The following is a 22,638-nucleotide window of genomic DNA, read 5'->3' as shown; positions in this document are numbered from 1 at the left end:
AAAATTGTAATGTCTAAGTGACAAGTAAATTCAATTACAAATTTTCATGTACATGTATTTTAAATTGTAATGTTTATTGACAAGTCCTATGTCATTTTGATGATGTACTACAAGGACGCTAATAAATTGAATTGAATTGAATTGAATGTAGACAGTACACACAGTTGCTTTAATGGGAAACAACGTGGAAGAAGATATTACAGCTATAAAATAACTGTATGCTACAGCAGTTGACTTCATAAGAGCTATTATACACGGCAATCATCAAGTTTCAAATACTTCCTGTGAACAAATTAGTTGAAAAATAGAAAAAATGGAGGTATTACACTAATTATTTAAGTACCTACATTACAATCAAAGAAAACAATTTTCCAATCCAGATATTGCTGTCAAAATTTGTAGAATGCATAAGTATGGCTCTAAAACTCATTAAAGGAGTGTCATGTCACAACTAGAGTCAGTCATGTCATACAAATATCTGGCCATGAAAATTATGAGAATATAAAGTGGGATAATCATTTTGGCTTAGTTGTAAGTATTGTTAGTGACAAGCTCTGATTTATTGATAGAATATCGGTAAACTGTGACTTCTCTATGAACAATGCAACTTATAAAACATTTGATTTACCTGTAGCAGAATAGTTTTCAAATGAGTGGAATTCATTTAAACAGTGGACAACAAGCATATAAAACAAAGTGCAACAAAAATTGTTATTACCTTATCTTACTGACGGGACGATGTAATAAATATGATGAAAAATCTTAACTTTCAAACATTCAAACTATGACACTGAATATCTTGTGGGAATCTACTTTAAGTATTTCAAGAACACATTTCCATTGTTCAATGTATTATATCTGTAGAGACTGTGTAAAAAAATTAGGCCAATAACAGCAAGCAGTCATTCTTCTTACAGTGCATCCATGAATTGAGTGAGAAGAACTTGTAATGTATGGTAAAATGAAAACTACTCCTTAACATTCACTTTAGTCAGTGTTGTCTAACCTTTTCATGAACTGCATGTATTGCACAGCTGTTAAACAATGTTGTGTGAAACATTTACAATATCTGAATTGAGAGGCATAAATATAGTCACTGCTGTTGAAGTGTTTGCTCATCTTATACAACCTGATGTTATGTGAGTGTGTGTCAGCTTCAGGAGATGGACAAAAAGAAGGAGCAGTTGGAGCACCGAACTGACTCCAAAGGGTTGGGCACTGGTTGTGAATGGTACAATAGTTTTTCTGAAGCTGACAGATACTGAAGGATGACAAACACTGTAATAACAATTCAGACCAATAAAAACACTACCACTTTCACTGAAATGATTAAAGAAGACAAAATAGGTGAAGTAATGCTAAACATTCCCATAAAATGTAGCTGTGCAGATTGTGCATGAAGATTTGAGTAATTGAAGCTAAGTGTAGTGTTTGTTCCACATAGTCTGCACAGAATCAAATGGACAAATATGTTATGTTGTGTCAAGACTTGTTATCCATAACTGACTAAAATCTGAACTTTTTGAAGATGATTATTCTTTGCAATGAGACTTTGTATTTTGTCTACAATTCTAAAATAAAGTGTCAGAGTTGTCAAGGAGTTAGTGAAATATTTCTGTGACTACAAAACCTGCATTTTATAATATCTAGAGTGAAGATGATGTTGCTTGTATTTCTTAATGGAAGTGGTGCCATACATAAAGAATTTGTGCCTCCTTGTATCATAGTAAATGAGGAGCTCTATAAGGAAGTGTAAAAATGTGACCTGCTTGTCTGTTATGGTTTTTCCTGCTCTGGCCCTTTTGGCAGCAATGAATCACCAGTTGCTCACTGAAGGGCAAGTCTCAATACTGCACTACTCAAATTATTTACCAGATTTGTTAATTCCAGGCTATTTACTTTTCTCAAAACTGAAACAGCAGATTTATTTCAGCTGGAGAGATCAGGAGGTTGTGACTGACAATCCTCAATTTTTTTTTTGAGGTCTTCTCTTGTTTAAAACTTTCTAAGCAGCTTTCTGTGAATTTGTAGTGACTCATTCCCTGGACAAGTAAGTTTCAGATTATATCGTTCTGTAGAACCTGGTAAAATAAATTATGCCTTATTAAGGCCACAAAGAAATTAAAGAATTAATGATATGCAATGTATCTACATCTACATCCATACTCCGCAAGCCACCTGACGGTGTGTGGTGGAGGGTACCTTGAGTACCACTATCGGTTCTCCCCTCCATTCCAAAATGAGGAGCTCTATAAGGAAGTGTAAAAATATCATGCCAAGTGGACTCTTTTTGGAATGAATTCATTGTCAAATCTCATATTCTTTGATTTTTAATTTCTTAATACCTTAAGCCAGAAACTGGACCACACTTTACATACATTGGTGGCCACCCAAAATGTAACACCATGAAGGAAGCATCCAAATCAGGTGAAATTTGCAGCATGCATTTGTGGCAATGAGAGGTGCATGTGATTAGCATTTCAGTGCAGGTGCACATCATGGGCAATGGTAGTGCCACCTGGAAGCACTATGTAAAGGGGGAACAGACGGCAGTGTGGACCTGCTGGAATTGTTCTTTTGTGCAGTTGTTTTGTGTGAGCAGCTTCAGTATGCCTTGTAGAACACAGCAAGTATCTTACGAACACATTTCAGAGTTTGACCAATGAAAAATAGTTGCCTATATGCATAGTGGATTATTCTTCAGAGAAACTGGTGATAGTGTCAGATTGAACCAAGCAACTGTGATACGGATCTGTAATCCCTGGAAGCAGGAGGGAATGATGGATTGATGGGACTGATTGCATCCCCTTCGTTGCACCAGTGACGACAGGGGTATTGTGCACTTGGCAGTGACGGATCACTCTGCCACATCACAAACCATATCACAACACATTCGGTTTGTTGTGCAATATGCAGTGTCTGCACATATCATTTTACATCACTTGCAGCAGAGTAGATTGTCTACAAGACATCTATTGGTGTGTTTACCACAGTCAATACCACATTTTTACTGAGGAATCCTGATTCTGCTTCCACCACTGTGATGGTAGGATTAGAGTCTGGAGACTCCATGGTGAGAGACAGTTGAACTATTGCCTTATGCCTCGCCATACTGGTATTATGTTTTGGTGTGGTATTGTACTCCACTCTCGCACCCCCCTAGTACACATTGCTGGTACACTGGCCAATCAGTGTTACACCTCTGAAGTGTGGAGCCTGTTGTCCTCCCATACCTTCAGAGCTTTCCGACTGCCTAATTGTGACAGGATATTGTGTTATCACATGTGGCATGCAGTATTCTCATTGCTGCTCATTGGATTGCATCGCTGCCTTGGCCTCCATGTTCCCCCAGTCTCTCACCTATTGAAATCATCTGGTCAATGATTGCAGAATGACTGCGTGATTGCAGGATGACTGCCTGCGATACACAACCTGCTGCTATACCAGATTAACTTTGGCAATATGTGGAAGCAGAATGGACTGCTATACCCCAGCAATACATCCAAAGCCTCTTTGATTCAATGCGGAGGCATGTAGCACTGGTTATAACCAGAAACTCTCAATACTGATTTCATCATCTTCCTCACTTCACATTCAGCTGTATTTTCAGTTATGTGATCTTCACACAATATGTTATCTCGAAAATCAGTTTGGCTGTGATATCTCTAGCCCTTATTTGTGTTGCATTGTGGATGGTCAATAGTGTAGTAATTCACAATGTACATTTATATATGTGCCTGTTACAGATTTAGACATAATTCAAAACAACATGTTACTCATAAAAACACAAAGCTTACTTTTTCAATTTATCCAGATTAACAAACCACTGGGCTGCATCTTGGTAATTGAAGTCATCACCCATTGTAACCAACACATGCTCAGTTTGGAGATGAGATGCTAAATTCTCAATGTAGGCTGTAAATTCAGCAACCTGTTAACCACACAAGTCTCATTAGAATTTATAATTTAATTTCATTAATTTAGCATACAGATTTAGTAAACAAGCAAAAAAAAGACTACAGTTGGTTTTATCATGATCTGGATATAAAAACATGGCCATAAAGAGTCTCAGTTTTATGTGTAACGAGAACTGTTCAAAATATTTAATAACCATTTCCTGTCAATAATCGGTAAGGTAAATCAAAATGTTGTTCGTACAAACAAGTATTCAGTATACTTAACGCCTGATGTTGAAAGACATTTATGTCATTACTTCAAGAGGAGAGATGTATGGAGGAAACTGAGTCAGTGAAAGATAAATAATCACATTGGGATTATGAAATATCAAGTACATTTTTGAAGATTGGTGTACCATATGTGTGTGCCACACTGTTCCTTGTTAACATAAAACCATTCTTTAAAAAGAGGTAATGCAGACAACTGCAGACCAATATGTTTGCTACCAGCGTTTTGAAGGTTTTTTTTAGAGAGGTATGTAGAAAGGACATTCAGAACAGTATGCAGTGTCACTTCCCAAGGTGCAAACCATTGTTGAAGTGTCTTGGCATTTTAAGTTTGTCATCCATGTACATATACTCCATGTTTTTTTGGATGATGCTATGAACTATTTAAAAAGGAACTGTCACATTAATTCAGTGAACACAAAACAGAAAAAGTGATTGCTCTTGGATAATGTTTCTTAAAGCATTGTACAGAAAGGTATAAAAACATGATTTTGCTAGAAGGTAAAACCTGATAACCATCTTTTATGCAAACACAAGCATAGAGTTTAAAAAACCAGGCTGAATGATGTCCCTTCATTCTCCACTGGAATTCCTCTTAGTAGATTAGGACAGATTGTACTGTAGTGTATTATTTTTTTTTTTATACATAATACGGGAAATGTGTTTGTGTGTATTTAACTTTTGTAGTAATTTATTTATTTTTAAATTTTATTATAAGTTTTCTGTAGATTATGTAATGAATCATTCCACGACAAAGTAGATTAGGCTTAATGGTGAATATATTGTTGAATATTGTTGAATTAAATCTTCTAGGGTCAGATGGATAATTTTCTATTACAATAAGATATAGACTATTCTTTTCTTGTTTCCTTAGATTGGAAATAAAAATTCAGCTGTCCTCTGGAATGTATAAAGACTATCACTCACTCTGAAGGCCTTGAACAGGGGGTAAGTTTGAGGAGGAAGTTCTGGTCGGTTACACCAAACAACACTCCGATTTTGCAGTAGTTTGTTTATTCACCTCTTAACACAAGCAAGGCTTACAAGGAACTGGTCATGGTGGAAAAGAGCAAAGATAATCTTAGCTTAGCATCCAAAGATGATGCTCGGAGTCTAGAGACAAACGTATATCGATGCTGTGTTGACCTCATCAGCACCACATAGCCCCCCCCCTTCCCCCCCCCCCCCACAGTACGGAGTACTCTTGAGAGGGCAGGAGGGGGGAGTGACCAACACGTTGGCAAGGGTGGTCTGAGGGAGCGAGGGAGTCGGACCACGGTCAGCTCGACGGCATCGTCGGGGAGCTGCAAAGGTAGATAACGAGAAGGAAGGTTCGGCCACCGAACCTGGAAGTCGTTGAAGCACGTCGGGCATCGTAATGGGCGTGCTGGTCGTGCAGCAACAGGTAGCCCAGCGGTTTGCGAGTAGGACGGAGCGATGACAACGATGTCTCCGGTGGGCGTGGCGAACACACGAAGCATGTCCAGGTCAACGTCGGGCAAGAGGGGTACACATTTCACCAGGTGGCAGAGAATGGTGGAGGTTATGTCATGAGCACTGGATGAAGAGAAACACAAGATGAACAGTGTATCACCGCATAGTATTATAGAGATGTCGTGGATTATGTCCAGGGGAACAGGCTCAAACACCTCAAGCTAGGGCACATTCAAGATGGGATGGGGGGGGGGGGGGGGACGTTATGAGAAACCTCGGCAGGGCGAGGTAGGCAATGAAGGAGAGGTTGAAGGGACCAGCGAAGGGCACGGTGGCAAGGGCATGATCGTAGGTAAGCTCGACGTGGGGAGCATGGGGTCACTCGACAGAGTGTCGTGAGACCGGAGTAGAGGGCGAGGTCGGAGAAGAGCTCGACGATTGGAGCTGGAAGTCACTCGATCGAGTGTGTGAGTCCGACTTGGAGGGAGTGGTCGGAGCGTCATGAGCCACAACAGTGAGTGGCATGGTCGTGGCCTGAAGGGGGGTAGAAGCGGGCTCGACATGAGCAGGCTTAAGTCTGTTGAGAGAGACTGTAACAGCTGAAAATTTTATCTGTATGTCGTAGGTGTTGGCTGAGCACCAGAGAACGCGGTACGAGCCAGTATATGGAGGATGGAGGGGAGCACAGACAGTGTCATCTCAGAGTATGAAGTATTCGCAATTGTCCAGAGATTTCGGGACGTGAACCTTAGGGAGGGAGTGGCTGGCAGGCAGAGGGATATGGAGGTTTATGAAGTGTTGTCTGACGCGGTCCACGTAGGAAGGTAAATCAGACTGAGGGAGAGAAGCGGAAGGGTTCACAAGTTCGCCAGGGAGAACAATGTTCTGGCCTTATACAAACTCGGCTATTGTGCCTTTGAGGCCTTCCTTATAGATCGCACGAATGCCGAGAAGCACAATGGGAAGGGCCTCCATCCATAGAGAGTTGTGGCATTGAAGTGCCGCCTTGAAATAGTGGTGCCAGCACTCAACTAGCCCGTTTCATTGTGGGTCATATGCTGTGGTATGGATGCGCCGGATGCCGCAGATGTTACAAATCTCGTTGAACAGGGCTGACTCAAATTGTCTGCCCTGGTCAGTTGTGATGATAGTTGGACATCCAAAACGTGATACCCATGACTCGATGAAAGGGGGGGGGGGGCGACAATGTCAGTATGAATATGCTGGAAATGCCCAGGAGGGATCAAAAAGGCTCCAAGGGGTGGTGAAGTGGGCTTGTGTACTTTGCAGTGTTGGCACACGATGCAGGAACGTGCCCATTGCTGGCAGACCTTGTTGACATTTCTCCATACAAAGCGCTCCGCAATGTGGTGGGCGGACGCATGAACACCGGGGTGGGCTAAATTATGCAGTGCGTTGAAGACAGCTCGACGGAGCATGGTTGGGATGAGAGATCATAACGTGCCCATGCTGTCGTCGCACCAGATCTCACCAGAAATGCCTGGGAAGGTGGTGCGGATGAAGTCTAGTGAAGAGGTAGAGTCTGAAATCAGATTTTGTGTGTCCTCATCGGCGGGTTGGAGGTTAGGCAGATCAGAGAGGTCTAACAGCGAATGGACGGCGTTGACTCGTGAAAGGAAATCAGCAACTATATTGCCAGCACCCTTTATGTGTCTCACATTGACGGTGAACTGAGATATGAAGTCCATGTATCTGAAGCGGCGAGGAGGCGGGTCAGCTGGGGGGGTTTGTAATGGCCGCAGCCAGGGGTTTCTGGTCTGTTAAAACATAGAAAGGGCAACCCTCAACATCACAACGTCAGTCGTAAAATGTTTGATCGCTTAGCAGACCGCAAGCAACTCCCTGCCAAACGCGTTATATTTCCGTTGAGCATTGGTGAGCTTGTGTGAGAAGAATTGCAGAGGCGAAGTCTGGCCGTCGATTGTCTGGCTAAGGACAGTGCTGATGGCAGTATCGCTCATGTCTGTGGTAATGAAGAGCTGTGCATTGGGATGAGGATGCGCGATGGTGCAGGCCACGGCAAGAAGATTTTTGAGGCAGTGAAAGAGTCAGTGCGTCCGTCAGTGGAGCCTGAATCTCTGCAACCGAAGTAGATGTCGGCGATAATAATTAACCGTCCCCAGAAAGTGCTGGAGCTCTTTAAATGATGCAGATCTGGGTAGGTTTAGTATTGTTTGTACTTTCTCAGGGGGCGGTGAAATGCCGTCGGCAGAGACCTGTAAACCAAGAAAAGTGACAGCAGGTTGATGTGGCTGCAATTTGTCCTGGTTGGTCTCGATGCCTGCTGCTGCGAGAGTGTTCCTAACAGTTTGCACATGTCGAATGTTGTCCTCGGCAGAGGAGCTGAACACAAGAAAGTCATCGAGATATGTAAAACAGAATTTTAGGTCGAATAGCACTTTGTTGACGAAGCATTGCCAGGTCTGGGTTGCGTTTTTCAGACCAAAGGGCATGAATCGAAACTGAAATAACCCTCTTGGGGTGGTGATTGCTGTCTTCTCGATGTCTTCTGGAGCCATGGGGATCTGGCGGTTGCCCGTTTGCAATCAATGACACAGAACGTGGTCGCATCTGTGAGGGAACTGGTAAAGTCAGCACTGTTGGGTATGGGGTAGGTGTCCATAATTGTTCGTACATTTAGTCGACGGTAGTCTCCGCACATGCGCCAGAACCCGTCTTTCTTTGGTGTCATATGTATGGGTGTAGACCAACTACTGGCAGAGGATTCAATGACGCCGGAGCTTAGATTAGATTAGATTAGATTAATACTAGTTCCATGGATCATGAATACGATATTTTGTAATGATGTGGAACGAGTCGAATTTTCCAATACATGACATAATTAGGTTAATTTAACAGCATACTTAAGTTAATATAACAACTTTATTTTTTTGTGTTTTTTGTTTTTCTTTATTTTTTATTTTTATTTTTTTTATTTTTTAAATATTTTTTTTCTTTTTTTTTCTTAATTTATATCTAAAAATTCCTCTATGGAGTAGAAGGAGTTGTCATTCAGAAATTCTTTTAATTTCTTCTTAAATACTTGTTGGTTATCTGTCAGACTTTTGATACTATTTGGTAAGTGATCAAAGACTTTAGTGCCAGTATAATTCACCCCTTTCTGTGCCAAAGTTAGATTTAATCTTGAATAGTGAAAATCGTCCTTTCTCCTAGTATTGTAGTTATGCACACTGCTATTACTTTTGAATTGGGTTTGGTTGTTAATAACAAATTTCATAAGAGAGTATATATACTGAGAAGCTACTGTGAATATCCCTAGATCCTTAAATAAATGTCTGCAGGATGATCTTGGGTGGACTCCAGCTATTATTCTGATTACACGCTTTTGTGCAATAAATGCTTTATTCCTCAGTGATGAATTACACCAAAATATGATGCCATATGAAACCAATGAGTGAAAATAGGCGTAGTAAGCTAATTTACTAAGATGTTTATCAACAAAATTTGCAATGACCCTTATTGCATAAGTAGCTGAACTCAAACGTTTCAGCAGATCATCAATGTGTTTCTTCCAATTTAATCTCTCATCAATGGACATACCTAAAAATTTGGAATATTCTACCTTAGCTATATGCTTCTGATTAAGTTCTATATTTATTAATGGCGTCATACCATTCACTGTACGGAACTGTATGTACTGTGTCTTATCAAAATTCAGTGAGAGTCCATTTACAAGGAACCACTTAGTAATTTTCTGAAAGACAGTATTGACAATTTCATCAGTTAATTCTTGTTTGTCAGGTGTGATTACTATACTTGTATCATCAGCAAAGAGAACTAACTTTGCCTCTTCATGAATATAGAATGGCAAGTCATTAATATATGTTAAGAACAACAAAGGACCCAGGACTGACCCTTGTGGAACCCCATTCTTGATAGTTCCCCAGTTTGAGGAATGTGCTGATTTTTGCATGTTACAAGAACTACTTATTTCAACTTTCTGCACTCTTCCAGTTAGGTATGAATTAAACCATTTGTGCACTGTCCCACTCATGCCACAATACTTGAGCTTGTCTAGCAGAATTTCATGATTTACACAATCAAAAGCCTTTGAGAGATCACAAAAAATCCCAATGGGTGGTGTTCGGTTATTCAGATCATTCAAAATTTGACTGGTGAAAGCATATATGGCATTTTCCGTTGAAAAACCTTTCTGGAAACCAAACTGACATTTTGTTAGTACTTCATTTTTACAGATATGTGAAGCTACTCTTGAATACATTACTTTCTCAAAAATTTTGGATAAAGCTGTTAGAAGGGAGATTGGACGGTAATTGTTGACATCAGATCTATCCCCCTTTTTATGCAAAGGTATAACAATAGCATATTTCAGTCTATCAGGGAAAATGCCCTGTTCCAGAGAGCTATTACACAGGTGGCTGAGAATCTTACTTATCTGTTGAGAACAAGCTTTTAGTATTTTGCTGGAAATGCCATCAATTCCATGTGAGTTTTTGCTTTTAAGCAAGTTTATTATTTTCCTAATTTCAGAGGGAGAAGTGGGTGAGATTTCAATTGTATCAAATTGCATAGGTATGGCCTCTTCCATTAACAGCCTAGCATCTTCTAATGAACACCTGGATCCTACAATATCCACAACATTTAGAAAATGATTATTAAAAATATTTTCAACTTCTGACTTTTTGTTCGTAAAGTTTTCATTCAATTTGATGGTAATACTGTCTTCCTCTGCTCTTGGCTGACCTGTTTCTCTTTTAATAATATTCCACATTGTTTTAATTTTATTATCAGAGTTGCTGATTTCAGACGTGATACACATACTCCTGGATTTTTTAATAACTTTTCTTAATATAACACAGTAGTTTTTATAATTTTTGATAGTTTCTGGGTCACTACTCTTTCTTGCTGTCAGATACATTTCCCTTTTCCGGTTACAAGATATTTTTGTACCCTTAGTAAGCCATGGTTTGTTACAAGGTTTCTTACGAGTATATTTAACTATTTTCTTGGGGAAGCAGTTTTCAAATGCATTTACAAAAATGTCATGAAATAAATTATATTTTAAATTGGCATCAGGTTCACGGTACACCTCATCCCAGTCTAACTGCTGTAGGCTTTCCCTGAAATTTGCAATTGTTAAATCGTTGACTGAACGTACTACTTTGGAGGACTGTTTAGTATTGCTGAATGGAGCTATGTCATATATTGTAACTAGCTGTGCACCATGATCAGAAAGACCATTCTCAACAGGCTGAGCATTTATCTGGTTAAACTTATCTTGGTCTATAAAGAAGTTATCTATCAGTTAGCTGCTATCCTTTACCACCCGAGTAGGAAAATCAATAACGGGTGTCAAATTGAAAGAACCGAGTAATACTTCAAGGTAATTTTTCCTATTACCCTCTTTCAGAGAATCTACATTGAAGTCCCCACAAATAATAATTTGCTTCCCCCTGTCTGACAGATAGCACAACAAGGAGTCCAAATTTTTCAGAAATAGATGAAAATTTCCTGATGGGGACCTATATACAGTTACAATTATAAATGTACCTTTATTTAATTTAAGCTCACAGGCACATGCTTCTATATGTTTCTCTACACAAAACTTTTTTGTTTCTATACTTTTTGCACAATGATAACTTTTGACATATATGGCAACTCCTCCTTTCTCCATATTTTCTATCATTACATGTGCGGAGAGCTTATAACCACTTACATTTACCTTATCCATATCAGCAACAATGTGATGCTCAGACAGGCATAGTATATCTATTTCATTCTCAGCTTCTAAATCTTCTAAACAAACCAGAAGCTCATCTACTTTATTCTTTAAACTCCCAATATTTTGATGAAATATACTTACATTATTTTTAATTATACTTTTATGAGAACCTTTCCTTATTCTAACATTTGCAGTACTCTCCTGTCTGAGTTTCTCATTGTGCTTAGGCCTAGTTCCTATACCAGTGGTCACATGGTGTTCAGAGAGGCAGATTATGTCAACTGGGTTAGGTGACTTTAATTCATCAATGCAATTACCTAGGACTGAGATACAACTTGGTGGAGATAAAATTTCTGGTGATTGGTGAAAATTTATAATTGATAGCTGTGATTGGTGATCCAATGTGCTAGAATTGTGCTGTTTAATTTATTTCCTAAACTGAAGATTTGTTTCAATCCTGACCTCTCGTAGAACTTGACATCTTTCTGTCTTACCTATCCTAAAAAAAGGTGCTGCTCCAACACCTGTAACCACTGGTATTTTACCATTCATGGCAGTGCCTCCCCCCCTTAAATTTCCTGCTATTACCCCAGCCAGTTTCCCCTTCCCTTTCCTGTTGAGATGTAGGCCGTGCCTGGTATAGTCCCACCTACTGAGATAATCAACAGGAACCACACCAATATGAGCCCCCGCACCCGACCCAAGCAGCCATTCCAACTCCAAATTAACTCTCCCAACAGAAGAGTTCAAATGAGGCCGGTCATGGCGTCTCAGGACAGATACAAATTCAACATTGGTGTGTCTCGATGCCGACGCAATCTTTACCAGGTCACACTCTATACTGTACCCAGGATCTCTGTCAATGCTGTTCCCTGGCCCTCCCACAATAACCACGGTGTCTTCCCTGGTAAATCCTTTACAGAGTGAACCTAAATCCTCTGTCACCTGATCCAGACTAGCACTTGGTTTGAAAAAATTTGTGACCTGGTATTCTGGTCCTAATTCCTCCTGCAGAAGTTGGCCTACACCTCTGGCATGAGAACTGCCTAACAACAAAACTTTCTTCCTTTTCGATGACTTTCCTACATTCTTTTTCAATTTCCTATTGAAAGTTTGTTGTGTCCTGTCTACACCTACCTCTGCTTGAGGCTCATCAGTTTCTAACTGAAGCAACAGGTCAAACTTATTTTTGACATTCACCACAAAACTGTCAGACTTAGTTCTAGGCCTGTTCCTGCTGCTACCTGTTGCCACTTCCCACCTCTCTTTGCCCTTCTCCCTCCTTAACCTGTCCAGATCTTCCCTAGCCTGATCTAGCTCAGCCTGAAGGGCAGCAATTTTCCCCTCCTGTTCCACTATCTTCCTATCTCTGCTGCAAATCCTACATAACCACTGATGAGCCTGATCCACTTTCCCAACACCCACGCCACTGCAGTCCCCCCAGTGAAAAAAACTACTGCATCCATCACACCAAACCCCGGAACTAACAATTCTACGGCAGGTCAGGCACTTCTCACTCATGGCAAAAATAATACTTTAGCTAGAATAAATCAATTAAATTACCGAAAATCAAAAAAGACGTTACAAGAATTAAGCCTATTCACAAATGTATATAAGCAAGTTTCTGATTTAAAATTCCGCTGTTTTTCTGAGATCTGCATTAAAACAATGAAGGTATACTCTATTTATTATATATTTCACTCGATGGAATGAAAAAAAGGACAATTAAACGAGATACTTTAACTTTGATTCTCCAAAAACGTTACGAGAATTAGGCCTATAAACAAATGTATATAGGCAAGTCTCTGATATAAAGTTACGCTGTTTTTCTCAAATCTGTATTACAACAATGAAGTTATACGCTATTTACGGTAGTTTACTTATTTGTTACCGAGAAACTAGTTAAATTACCGTGAAACAAGAAACAAACACGTTTACAAAATTTAAGCCTAAGCGCGACTTTGCGAAGTTACGATCTTTTCGTGTTTTCTGAAAAAATACGCAAAGAAAAGTCAAACCTTTAATGGCAAGACTAAACGATACACTAATGCACGTATTTAATTTGTTGTCGGCCTTAAACTAAATTATATTCCTGTCTAAATCACTTAACTTTCTGCAAATGGTTTCTGGCGTCACTTACTCGGCGGCCATCTTGGAACGTAGTTCAGAAATCTGGTGTTTAAGGTCATAGAGGCACTCGGGACAAAGTCGACGTGGTTTACTGGAGATCGAGGGACCTGGTGTGAGGCGAAGTTTGTGAACCATGCTATTGGTGACGGCGGAAATATTGCCGGCGGCGCGGGAGGTGGTTTGTTTACAATGTGTGGCGGGGCGGAGTGTGGTCGTGGTGTTCGGGACCACTCGACGGATCTGACGGGAGCTGAGGTGGCAAAGTATCCCAGGAGTCAACGTGCCAAAATGGCCGCCGGCCCGAAGCAGTGGCACCATGGTCAGGTGAGCTCGATAGAGCTTGTGAGCCGTTAGTGAGTCCATTCTCTGAGGGCGCGGCCTATGGCAGCACGGTCGCGGGCGAAGTGCTGGGCATGAGTGCACTGTTTGTATTGTCAGTGACGTTCGCACGGCAGCGCGCAGGAGCTGAAGTTGCATAATTTGAGGTGCTGTCCACGAGGGGAGGGGTAGGAGCTATCAGTTCAGGAACACGTGACGCTCGTTGCGCATGCGCACTTGTGTTCGGCCGAGTATCAGTCACTGCCGTGTTAGGAGGGTGTGGCCCTGCGGAACTGTCAGTACACGTTATGGCAGTCTTGATAGCACAGTTGTGAGGGGTAGCAGGAGGTAAACACATGGAAGCTCTATTGCTGGGATTGAAAGCAGATTCGGCGCACTTACTGACCTTGCTCTGTCCTTGCTGTAGTGTCTGTAATTACTTTGGTGCATCAGAGGTTGTGTTTCGTCTAGCCGGAGGGAAAGCTCAAGGTTTGCCTTGCGTAGGCGAGCATTGTTTCTTGTAACTTCGTCAACAGAGACGAGCATGTACGGATGAGATGAGCCCGGACCAATGTGTCACGGGGTTGGGGGGAGGGGGTTGCTTGATGGAGCACAGGGGAAGTGAGTCTTGGACGGATGATGAAACGTGGTGTTTCGCACTAGGTCTGGTGACAGTTTCTGGTGCCGCAAGAAGTCAATGCCAGGTATAGGTTTGTCAATTTCGCACACTAAAAAAGTCCAATCGAGTTTGCAGTTTGTTGTAGTTTAGTTGAATTCATATCTTGCAGTGAAGTATGATGAGGGCGGATGTTCAACGACACTAAGGATGAAGGCAGCAGCGAAACCTGAGCGCCTGTGTCCACTAGGGAAAGGTATCCCGATGAAATGTCTTTAATGTAAAGTTGTCCACAATTATCTGGTCATTCCCAGACAGAATGGAGCACTGGGGGTTGCTTGTCATGTTGTGTGCAGGAGGCGGTACCCAGTCCTACCTGAAATTGGCGTTTGGGAAGTGGCAGGGTGGTCTGCAATTCTGTGCCACCTGACAAAACCGTGTGTGGAAGTAACAATACGGGTGGTGCGGTTGCATTTCCTGAGGAAAGTTTGTTGCCAGAGGTGATGGCCGAGGTTCAGTGGCTGCGGCAGGTTCGGTTGCAGGAGAGAGCCTGACCATGGGTGGAGCTGGTGACATCCCAGTAGCTTGTTTACTGCTTCCCGGAGCGAGCGGAACAGTCGGCACAGTACGGCCCCGGCCACGTCCGGCTGCAGGGTGATGAGCCTGAACCTGAGACTTGTCAGGTAGGCAGTGGCTGGCAGAATACAGCAGTGATGCATCGTGTAGCTTGTCAGCAATCGTCAGTCTTTGCTCGATAGGTTCAGGAGACCTTTGAGCCAGAGCAAAGCGGATATGAGGAGATACTTTATCTGAACAGATGGCAAGGAGAGCAGTGTCTGAGAATGGATCGGCACTGACCAGGTCACGTAGCCATCTCCAGAGCTAGGAAGGTTTGTCATTGCCTAGTTGTTCGACGTGGAGCACTTGCCGTATTGCTGCCTCAGTTGAGCGTGCAAGCTGACGTAGAACTGTCTCTTTGGCTAGAGTGTACCGGGTAGATGAGTCTGGGGTGTCGACCAGGTCAGCAATCGAGTCCTCCTGGTCATGCAGATGGTCAATGAGGCATAGAAACCTGGTTGACTCATCGAGTTTGTAATGGTCAAACAGTTTGTCCACAATTTTGAACCAGGTTGTCGCTCTGTCGGGATTAAACGGCGGCAGCATTCGTAAGTGTTGTAGAATGTTCGGTAGAACAGGTTGAGTTGAGTTCGTCGGGGCACTGCCTGAATCGAGCTGTTGTTGCTGTAGTATTCCAGGACAGTGTGCCTCCAGGGGATGTGGCAACGATGGCTGTTCGGGTAGTAGCATGAAGGTGTCACATTGTGGTTGAGCGCGATCCGTCACGACGCGGGTGAGACACCATAATGTGTTGATTGCGATTTCGGAAGCTCAACACATTGCAGGTGTGTTCCGATTGACGTGTCATGAAAGACCGACGTGGATGAGGCACCGAGATGTGCCAAGAATGGTAGCAGAAGCTCAACTGGAGCCGGTGCGTGGGCGACAGGTGAGAGAAAGTTCAAAGTTTTAGTTTGCAGAAAGCTCGGCATTTGATCAGAGCCAGGGCCTCCTGAGTCACAGGGAGGCTGCGGAGGTATGGGCTGTCCAGGCAAACAGTGTGGAAAATGATGTCAAATGTAGGATGGAATGTGGGAATGTTCACTGTTCTTAGTCACTCCACTCAAAATGGTGTGCGGATAATGTGAATGTCATGGGACAAAACCCTGAGGCATATCAGTGGGATGGAGGTGAAGGTCAGGCACAGATAATAAGTTATTGTTTCTGTTGCTGGCTGAGGTATTGAAGTAGGAAGGCATGTGCTGATGTTGGACTGAAGCAGGCGTGGGTGTGGTCGGATGCTGAGGATGTAGACCTGTGAACGAAGCAGTTCCAGCCATGTGGCAGGTATCCGCGTGGTACTGCATGGATTGCAGCATGGCAAATAGTTGTCCTGGCAGTAGTATGTTGTCCGATGAAGCTTTTGCAGAAATCTACATTGGTCCTGCACTGCACGGAGATCTGTAAGAGGTAACTGCAGAGTCGATGAGGGCGGGCACATGTGGCGGGAAGAAAGGCGTTTGATAGCCAGAGTCATGTGCACTCGTAACCTCACTTATTGTTGCAGGCTCGAAAGCGAAATTGGTGGAATCATCAAATGAGAGGCATCGTGTTGCAGTCCTGGCGGGTGTACATCACCCGCAACACAATGCATGTCAATCACAAAATCTGGCGTAGGCACTGGTCCAAAGTCATTGTTTGATTGCTGTGTCGATGTAATACACCTGAAAATAACCAACCTGGAGGTCACGGACACAGTAAAATGGCAAAAACGGAAGATGTTACAACTCGGGGTCACCAGGGAGGTAGATTTTTGGGTTGGTTACACTAAACAACAGCAATTTGACAGTAGTTCATTTATTCAACTAAACACATCAAAGGCTCACAAAGAACTGACATGGCGGAACTGCTCAAAGATAATGCTTAGCTTAGTTCAAAAACGATAAGACGATACTCAGATCGATGCTGGTGTTGACCTCATCAGCGCTACATTCTTAATGTCGCCCGACAGAAGGAAACAACATTATGTGTGTGTGTGTGTGTGTGTGTGTGCGTGAGTGTATACCTGTCCTTTTTTCCCCCTAAGGTAAGTCTTTCCGCTCCCAGGATTGGAATGACTCCTTACCCTCTCCCTCAAAACCCACTTCCTTTTGTCTTTCTCTCTCCTTCCCTCTTTCCTGATGAAACAACCTTGGGTTGTGAAAGTTTGAAATTTGTGTGTCTGTTTATGTGTTTTTTAATGTGTCTATCAACAACCAATGCTTTCTCATTTGGTAAATTACAGAATCTTTGTTTTTATTTATAATTATTCCATATCAAACTCATTATGGATATCATACTCTAGAAAACTTAGTGTAATGTAAACTTCCGTTTATATAATTTTAATTGATGTACCTGACCTGTGACAAACAATTAACTTTCTAGCACATAATTCTGGATCGCTTTCCCCCATATGGAGACAACCACATTAGAGGACTTAGAAACATTAGTAATTCATTGACAGTCCACAGCAGTTATGATTAAGCCAGGTGCTGATTTCAAAGAAGTGGCAAGAAATATCTTGAAAAATGACTACACAGAACAGAAAAGCATAATGGTTTGTGCTGGAGCAAATGACATTTACAAAAATAGGGTCATGGTCATGTTTAAACAGCTCTTGAGACTTCTGTTACTTCTAACTAATACAAATATCATACTCATAAACTTCAGCCATAGACATGACCTGCTGGAATGCTTACCTGTGAGCAATGAAATTCATAGAATAAATGAAAAACTAAAAAACACGTGTAAGATTTCAGTATTGTCAAATTAATAGATGTCAGCTCACTTGGTAGAGCATGTTTCACCAGACATGGATTTCACATGAATAGCTAGTAGAGAAATGTGTGTGTTAGGAAAGTTGATATCTACATCTACATCTAGACTCTGCAAACCACAGTGAGGTGCGTGGCAGAGGGTCGCCCCAGTGTGCCAGTTATTGAGGTTTTGAGGTTTCTGCCCATTTAATTCATGTATGGAGAGCGGGAAGAATGATTGTTTGAATGCCTCTGTGTGTGCAGTAATTGTTCTAATCTTATCCTCATGATCCCTGTGTGACTGACACATTGGGGATTGTAGTATATTCATAGAGCCACAATTTAAAGCCAGTTCTTAGGTTACATCTGTCTTCAGGAGTCTGGTAGTACAGTTCCCTCAGTATCTCTTCTAAACACTTTGCAAAACTGAATCATTGCTGTGTGCCTATTATGCTTACATGAACAGTTTGCTTAGATATGGTGTGATCTTCTGGGGAAATACAGGTATGGCAAAACAAACTTCTAAACTTCAAAAAAGGCTATTAGAATAATGAAAGGGGTTCCCCGCAGAGTGCATGCAGGGAAATAATTAAAGAATTTAAAATAATGACTCTTTCTAGGTTATACATCTATGAATGTGTATGCTTTCAGAAAACTCACCAGGAATTTTCAACATTAAATAACCAGGTTCATAACTATGAAACAAGGAACGGGGATGATTTCCACAGAGACACCCACAAAGGAGCACTCTACCAAAAAAGTGTAAACTACCAGCCCAAAATACTTTTTAGTGCATTGCCTTCTACAATAAAGAAAATTAAAGAATTTCATAAATTCAAGGTAGATCTTAAACAATTTTTAATAACACATAGTCTTTATAACATTGAAGAATATCTGAATATGGAAAAGTAATATTATTTATATATACTGATATAAAATATTTTTATTTATCATCCAAGTTTTTGAAACAATTTAAATATAAGAAACTATATTGTAATTGACTACATCTGTACAATGTATATTGTTAATGGATGAATAAAGCGATTGATTGATTCATTCATTCATTCATTATCCCTCTATCTATAGTGCTATGTTTTGTCGTACACCTATTATTCTCTGTTTTGTGAGAAGTTTCTTTACAGTGACTGTATAACATGCAGAGCCCTCCCATTATGAACTGTTCTACTGGGTACATATGAGCTGCTGAGAGCCTAAGTGGTAAATTCAAATCTTTCCCATTTCTGAGAAATGAAAGGTTTTGTGTTTTGTCTGAGATAAATTCATTCTTTATGATGATTCATGATTCATTTGATGAACTGCACAAATGAAGTATTATTATTAGGTTTACTACAGACATTTTAGTTATATGTACCTTAAATTCCTTTTTATAGTCCCTAATAGTTGGAGTACCACTTTTACTCTCAGAAATTTACTGATAGTGAAAGGTAAATTGGTACTTTACCACTCTTCATACAAATGTTTTGATGAAGTTGAGTACCTGAGAAGGAATACACTCTCATTTAATCTCCATAATTGCAATTTATTTATAAAACATAAATTTAATGGGATACAGTAAATGTGACATTCACTTATTGCTCACATTTTGCAGTTTTCTCTCACAAATTGAGTTAAAATAATTGCATTATTGTTGTCTATTACTAAACTGCTACCTACTGAGTCTGTCTAATAGTTTGGCAGTTTACTCAGCTATGGGTTATAAATAAATTGTTGTTTCTAAATGTCAAAATTTCATAAAATGTAATTCTTGCTACGCTGCTTTTTCAAGAGGCTTTATAAACGAGCATGTCTATTTACTCAGTTTCACCATCCACATCGTCTTCCTCTGCCAAAGAGTCAACATGTCCAGGTCCAGATGGTGGTGCACTGGAGGGATGTAAGGGAAGAGTTCATTGTGTCTTTCTGTTATGCCTCAGTGGCAGATCACACAGCTTTGTTGAGAGGGATGAGTTTTATGACTTATGTATTTCATGTGAGACAGCACTGCTTGATTCATGTAGACTTCAACATGGATCATAAACTTCCCTTATAAAGACAATTCCTGCTTTAATAACATCTGGATATTACAAATTTAAAGAAAGAAACCAATGCTAATACTTACTAGCACTGTTATAATGCCTTTTTGATTTTAGAGTATAAATAAACACACAAACCAACACAGTACAACAAGACCACATGGTCTGGCCATTTTACTTATATCACTATTTCTGAAAATGCACTTCACTGTGGTGGGAGAGGAATAATGCTTTTGGAACTCTTCAAGTGGCTCCAGTGGGAGTTCCAAATTTTAGTTTCCAAATTTTTCACACTACGACTGATTTTAACATATTATGGCAACTCCTCCTCTCTCCATAGTGTTTCTACTTACATGTGCCAAAAGCTTATTTCCAACTGCATTTACCATTTCCATACCTGTGACTATGTGATGTTCAGACAGTACTTCTATTCCACCCTCAGTTTCTAAATCTTCTAAACAAACAAGAAGCTCATCTCCTTTGTTTTTTAATCCCCTGATATTCTGATGCAATATATTAATTGTGCATTTATGTGAATCTAGTGACATGCTAACATTATGTTTCACTGTACTAAAGATTCTGCTGTCAATCCAGCCACTTTACCCTTCCCTTTCCTATTGAGATGCAGGCCATGTCTTGTGAAGTCCCATTTACCTATACCATCAACAGGAACCAAACCTATGCATGACAAAGTAACCGTCCAAAGCAGCTGATCTATCCACATATTGAGCCTCCTGACAGAGCTGTTCAATTGGGGCCGGTAAAAACCACTTGAAAGCAGGAACCAAGCCAACATTCCTATGATTCGTTGCAGATGCTATTTTTACCAGGTCACACTCAATATTGTAGCCCTGATCCCTATCAATACTGTTTCCTGCTCCACCCACTACCACAACATGATCCTGCTTTGTTAAACCCTTGCACAATGATCCTACATCCTCTATCACTTGGCTAAGACGTGCACTGGGCTTGAAAATACTTGTGACCTAGTACATGTCACCTAATTTTTACTGCAAGAACTGGCCCACATGTCTTCCATGGCTACTACCTAACAACAGAACTTTCCTCCTACTTTCTAATTTTTTTGCAACAGTTGGTTTCCTAGTAAAAGTCTGTTGAGTGCTGACTACACTTACATCTACTTGAGCCTCTTCCTTAGCTGACTGAGGTAGCAAGGCAAATCTATTGTTTGTGCCAATGATGAAACTGGCTGATGCTATTCTCTTTCTGTGGCCCCTGTTCCTTGCTACCATTTCCCACCTGTCTTCACCCTCCTCCCCCATTAATCTCATCAGTATCTCCCTTGCACTATCCAGTTCAGCCTGAGGGGCTCTAATATTCCCTTTCTGTTCTACTATTTTCCTATCCCTTGAACATAATCTGCAGTGCCATGGAAGAGACCCATTTACTTCACCAATTTCCATGCCACTACATTCACCCCAATGTAACCATTTGCCACAACAGCTGCACAGAGCCCCAGAACTGACTTTCATATGGCAACTCAAACACTTCTTGCTCACAGTTGTTTACAATATTTTTTACAAAATTTATCTTGGCAATAACAGTAATATGCTATTAACTATAGATCACAAAAGTCGCTAAAGTTATGTGAAACACTAATGTATGTGTATATTATTAATATAGTAACGTAATGCAGTTATCATCATATCACTTCTCCACAAGAAATTTCCTTGGATTGTGAATAAACTGAGTAGTATAGCTCAAAAACTAAATTATTTTGACTTGGACCACTTTGGTTATCAACGGCTCATATCTAAGTGCATGGTCAACTATTCTTTTAAACTTGAGTCATAGTCGTCTAAGTGCTCCTGTCCCATGTTGAAAGTTACAAGTACATCATTGACATATGGCACTGCTGATTTTTTATCTAGTTTACTGAACACATATATCTTCTTGCTTGTTTTAGTTGTCTTCTATCCCTTGGTAATCACTGTTGCCATAACCATGCCATGGTCACTGGTACCAGTTTTGACATGAACATCCTCAAAGAGGTCAGCTCTGTTTGTGTCATCAGATCCACGATATTCTCATCATGAGTGGGGTTCTTAACTATCTGTTCTTGATAGTTTTCAGAGAAGGCATTTAATAGTGCTTCACAGCATGTCTTATACCCACTACTAAAAAAACTGTAATCATCCCAATTAATTATTGGATGATTAAAGTCTCCACTGATGATTACAGTATGTTTGGGGAACTTGTGTCCAAGTGAACCAAGATTTTCCTAGGGACTGTAAATTACCACCATGAACACATTCCCCATGCCGACATAGAAGTCCCACTGACAGATGTTCTCGCAGGCAAAAATACTTCAGGATCTCGGGCTGTCATGTGGACTCCAGATATGGAATGTACATTTGACAACCTCAAGTCTGCCTTACAGATGGCCGTTATGCTCGCTCGTCCCATCCCTAATGCTCCCATCTCACTTAGCTTACTACAGACATGAGTGGTACAGCAGTGGGGGCAGTACAAATGACATATGTTATGTCAGAAGGGCAGACAACGCTGTCAATGATTTTTATCTCGTGTTGATATTATCTTCACAACTGGACCTCAGTGAACTCCCTAAATTGCAAACAGATGATACTGAACGCGCCACATTGCGCTCTGATGCTAAAACAGGATTCAATCTAGAGTTAGGGACACTTCCTGGGTTCTCAACACCATCTGGTGCTACATTTCAATAGGACGCATACATCTGGTGATTCCTGTACCTCTCTGCTGGGACATTTCTAATAGTATTCATGACTTGGCACACCCTGTCATACGCACCACCACACGTCTGGTATCTGAACGTTTTGTTTGGCCCGGGGTGATAAAACAA

General features: G+C 41.0%; 1 protein-coding gene across 1 annotated transcript in view; it reads right to left on the bottom strand.

Moving 5' to 3' along the window:
- LOC124779336 (lysosomal alpha-mannosidase-like) overlaps positions 1-22,638 on the bottom strand; it is a 209,239-nt gene that overhangs the window by 90,117 nt on the left and 96,484 nt on the right. The window contains exon 6 of the mRNA XM_047253705.1: positions 3,798-3,931. Coding sequence (XP_047109661.1) covers positions 3,798-3,931 — 134 coding nt within the window. The remainder of the gene's footprint in view (positions 1-3,797; positions 3,932-22,638) is intronic.

The sequence above is a fragment of the Schistocerca piceifrons genome, chromosome 1, assembly GCF_021461385.2.
Source record: "Schistocerca piceifrons isolate TAMUIC-IGC-003096 chromosome 1, iqSchPice1.1, whole genome shotgun sequence".
NCBI classification, from domain to species: Eukaryota; Metazoa; Arthropoda; class Insecta; order Orthoptera; family Acrididae; genus Schistocerca; species Schistocerca piceifrons.
The sequence above is the reverse complement of the archived record's forward strand: the minus strand, read 5'-3'. Positions and strand labels throughout refer to the sequence as shown.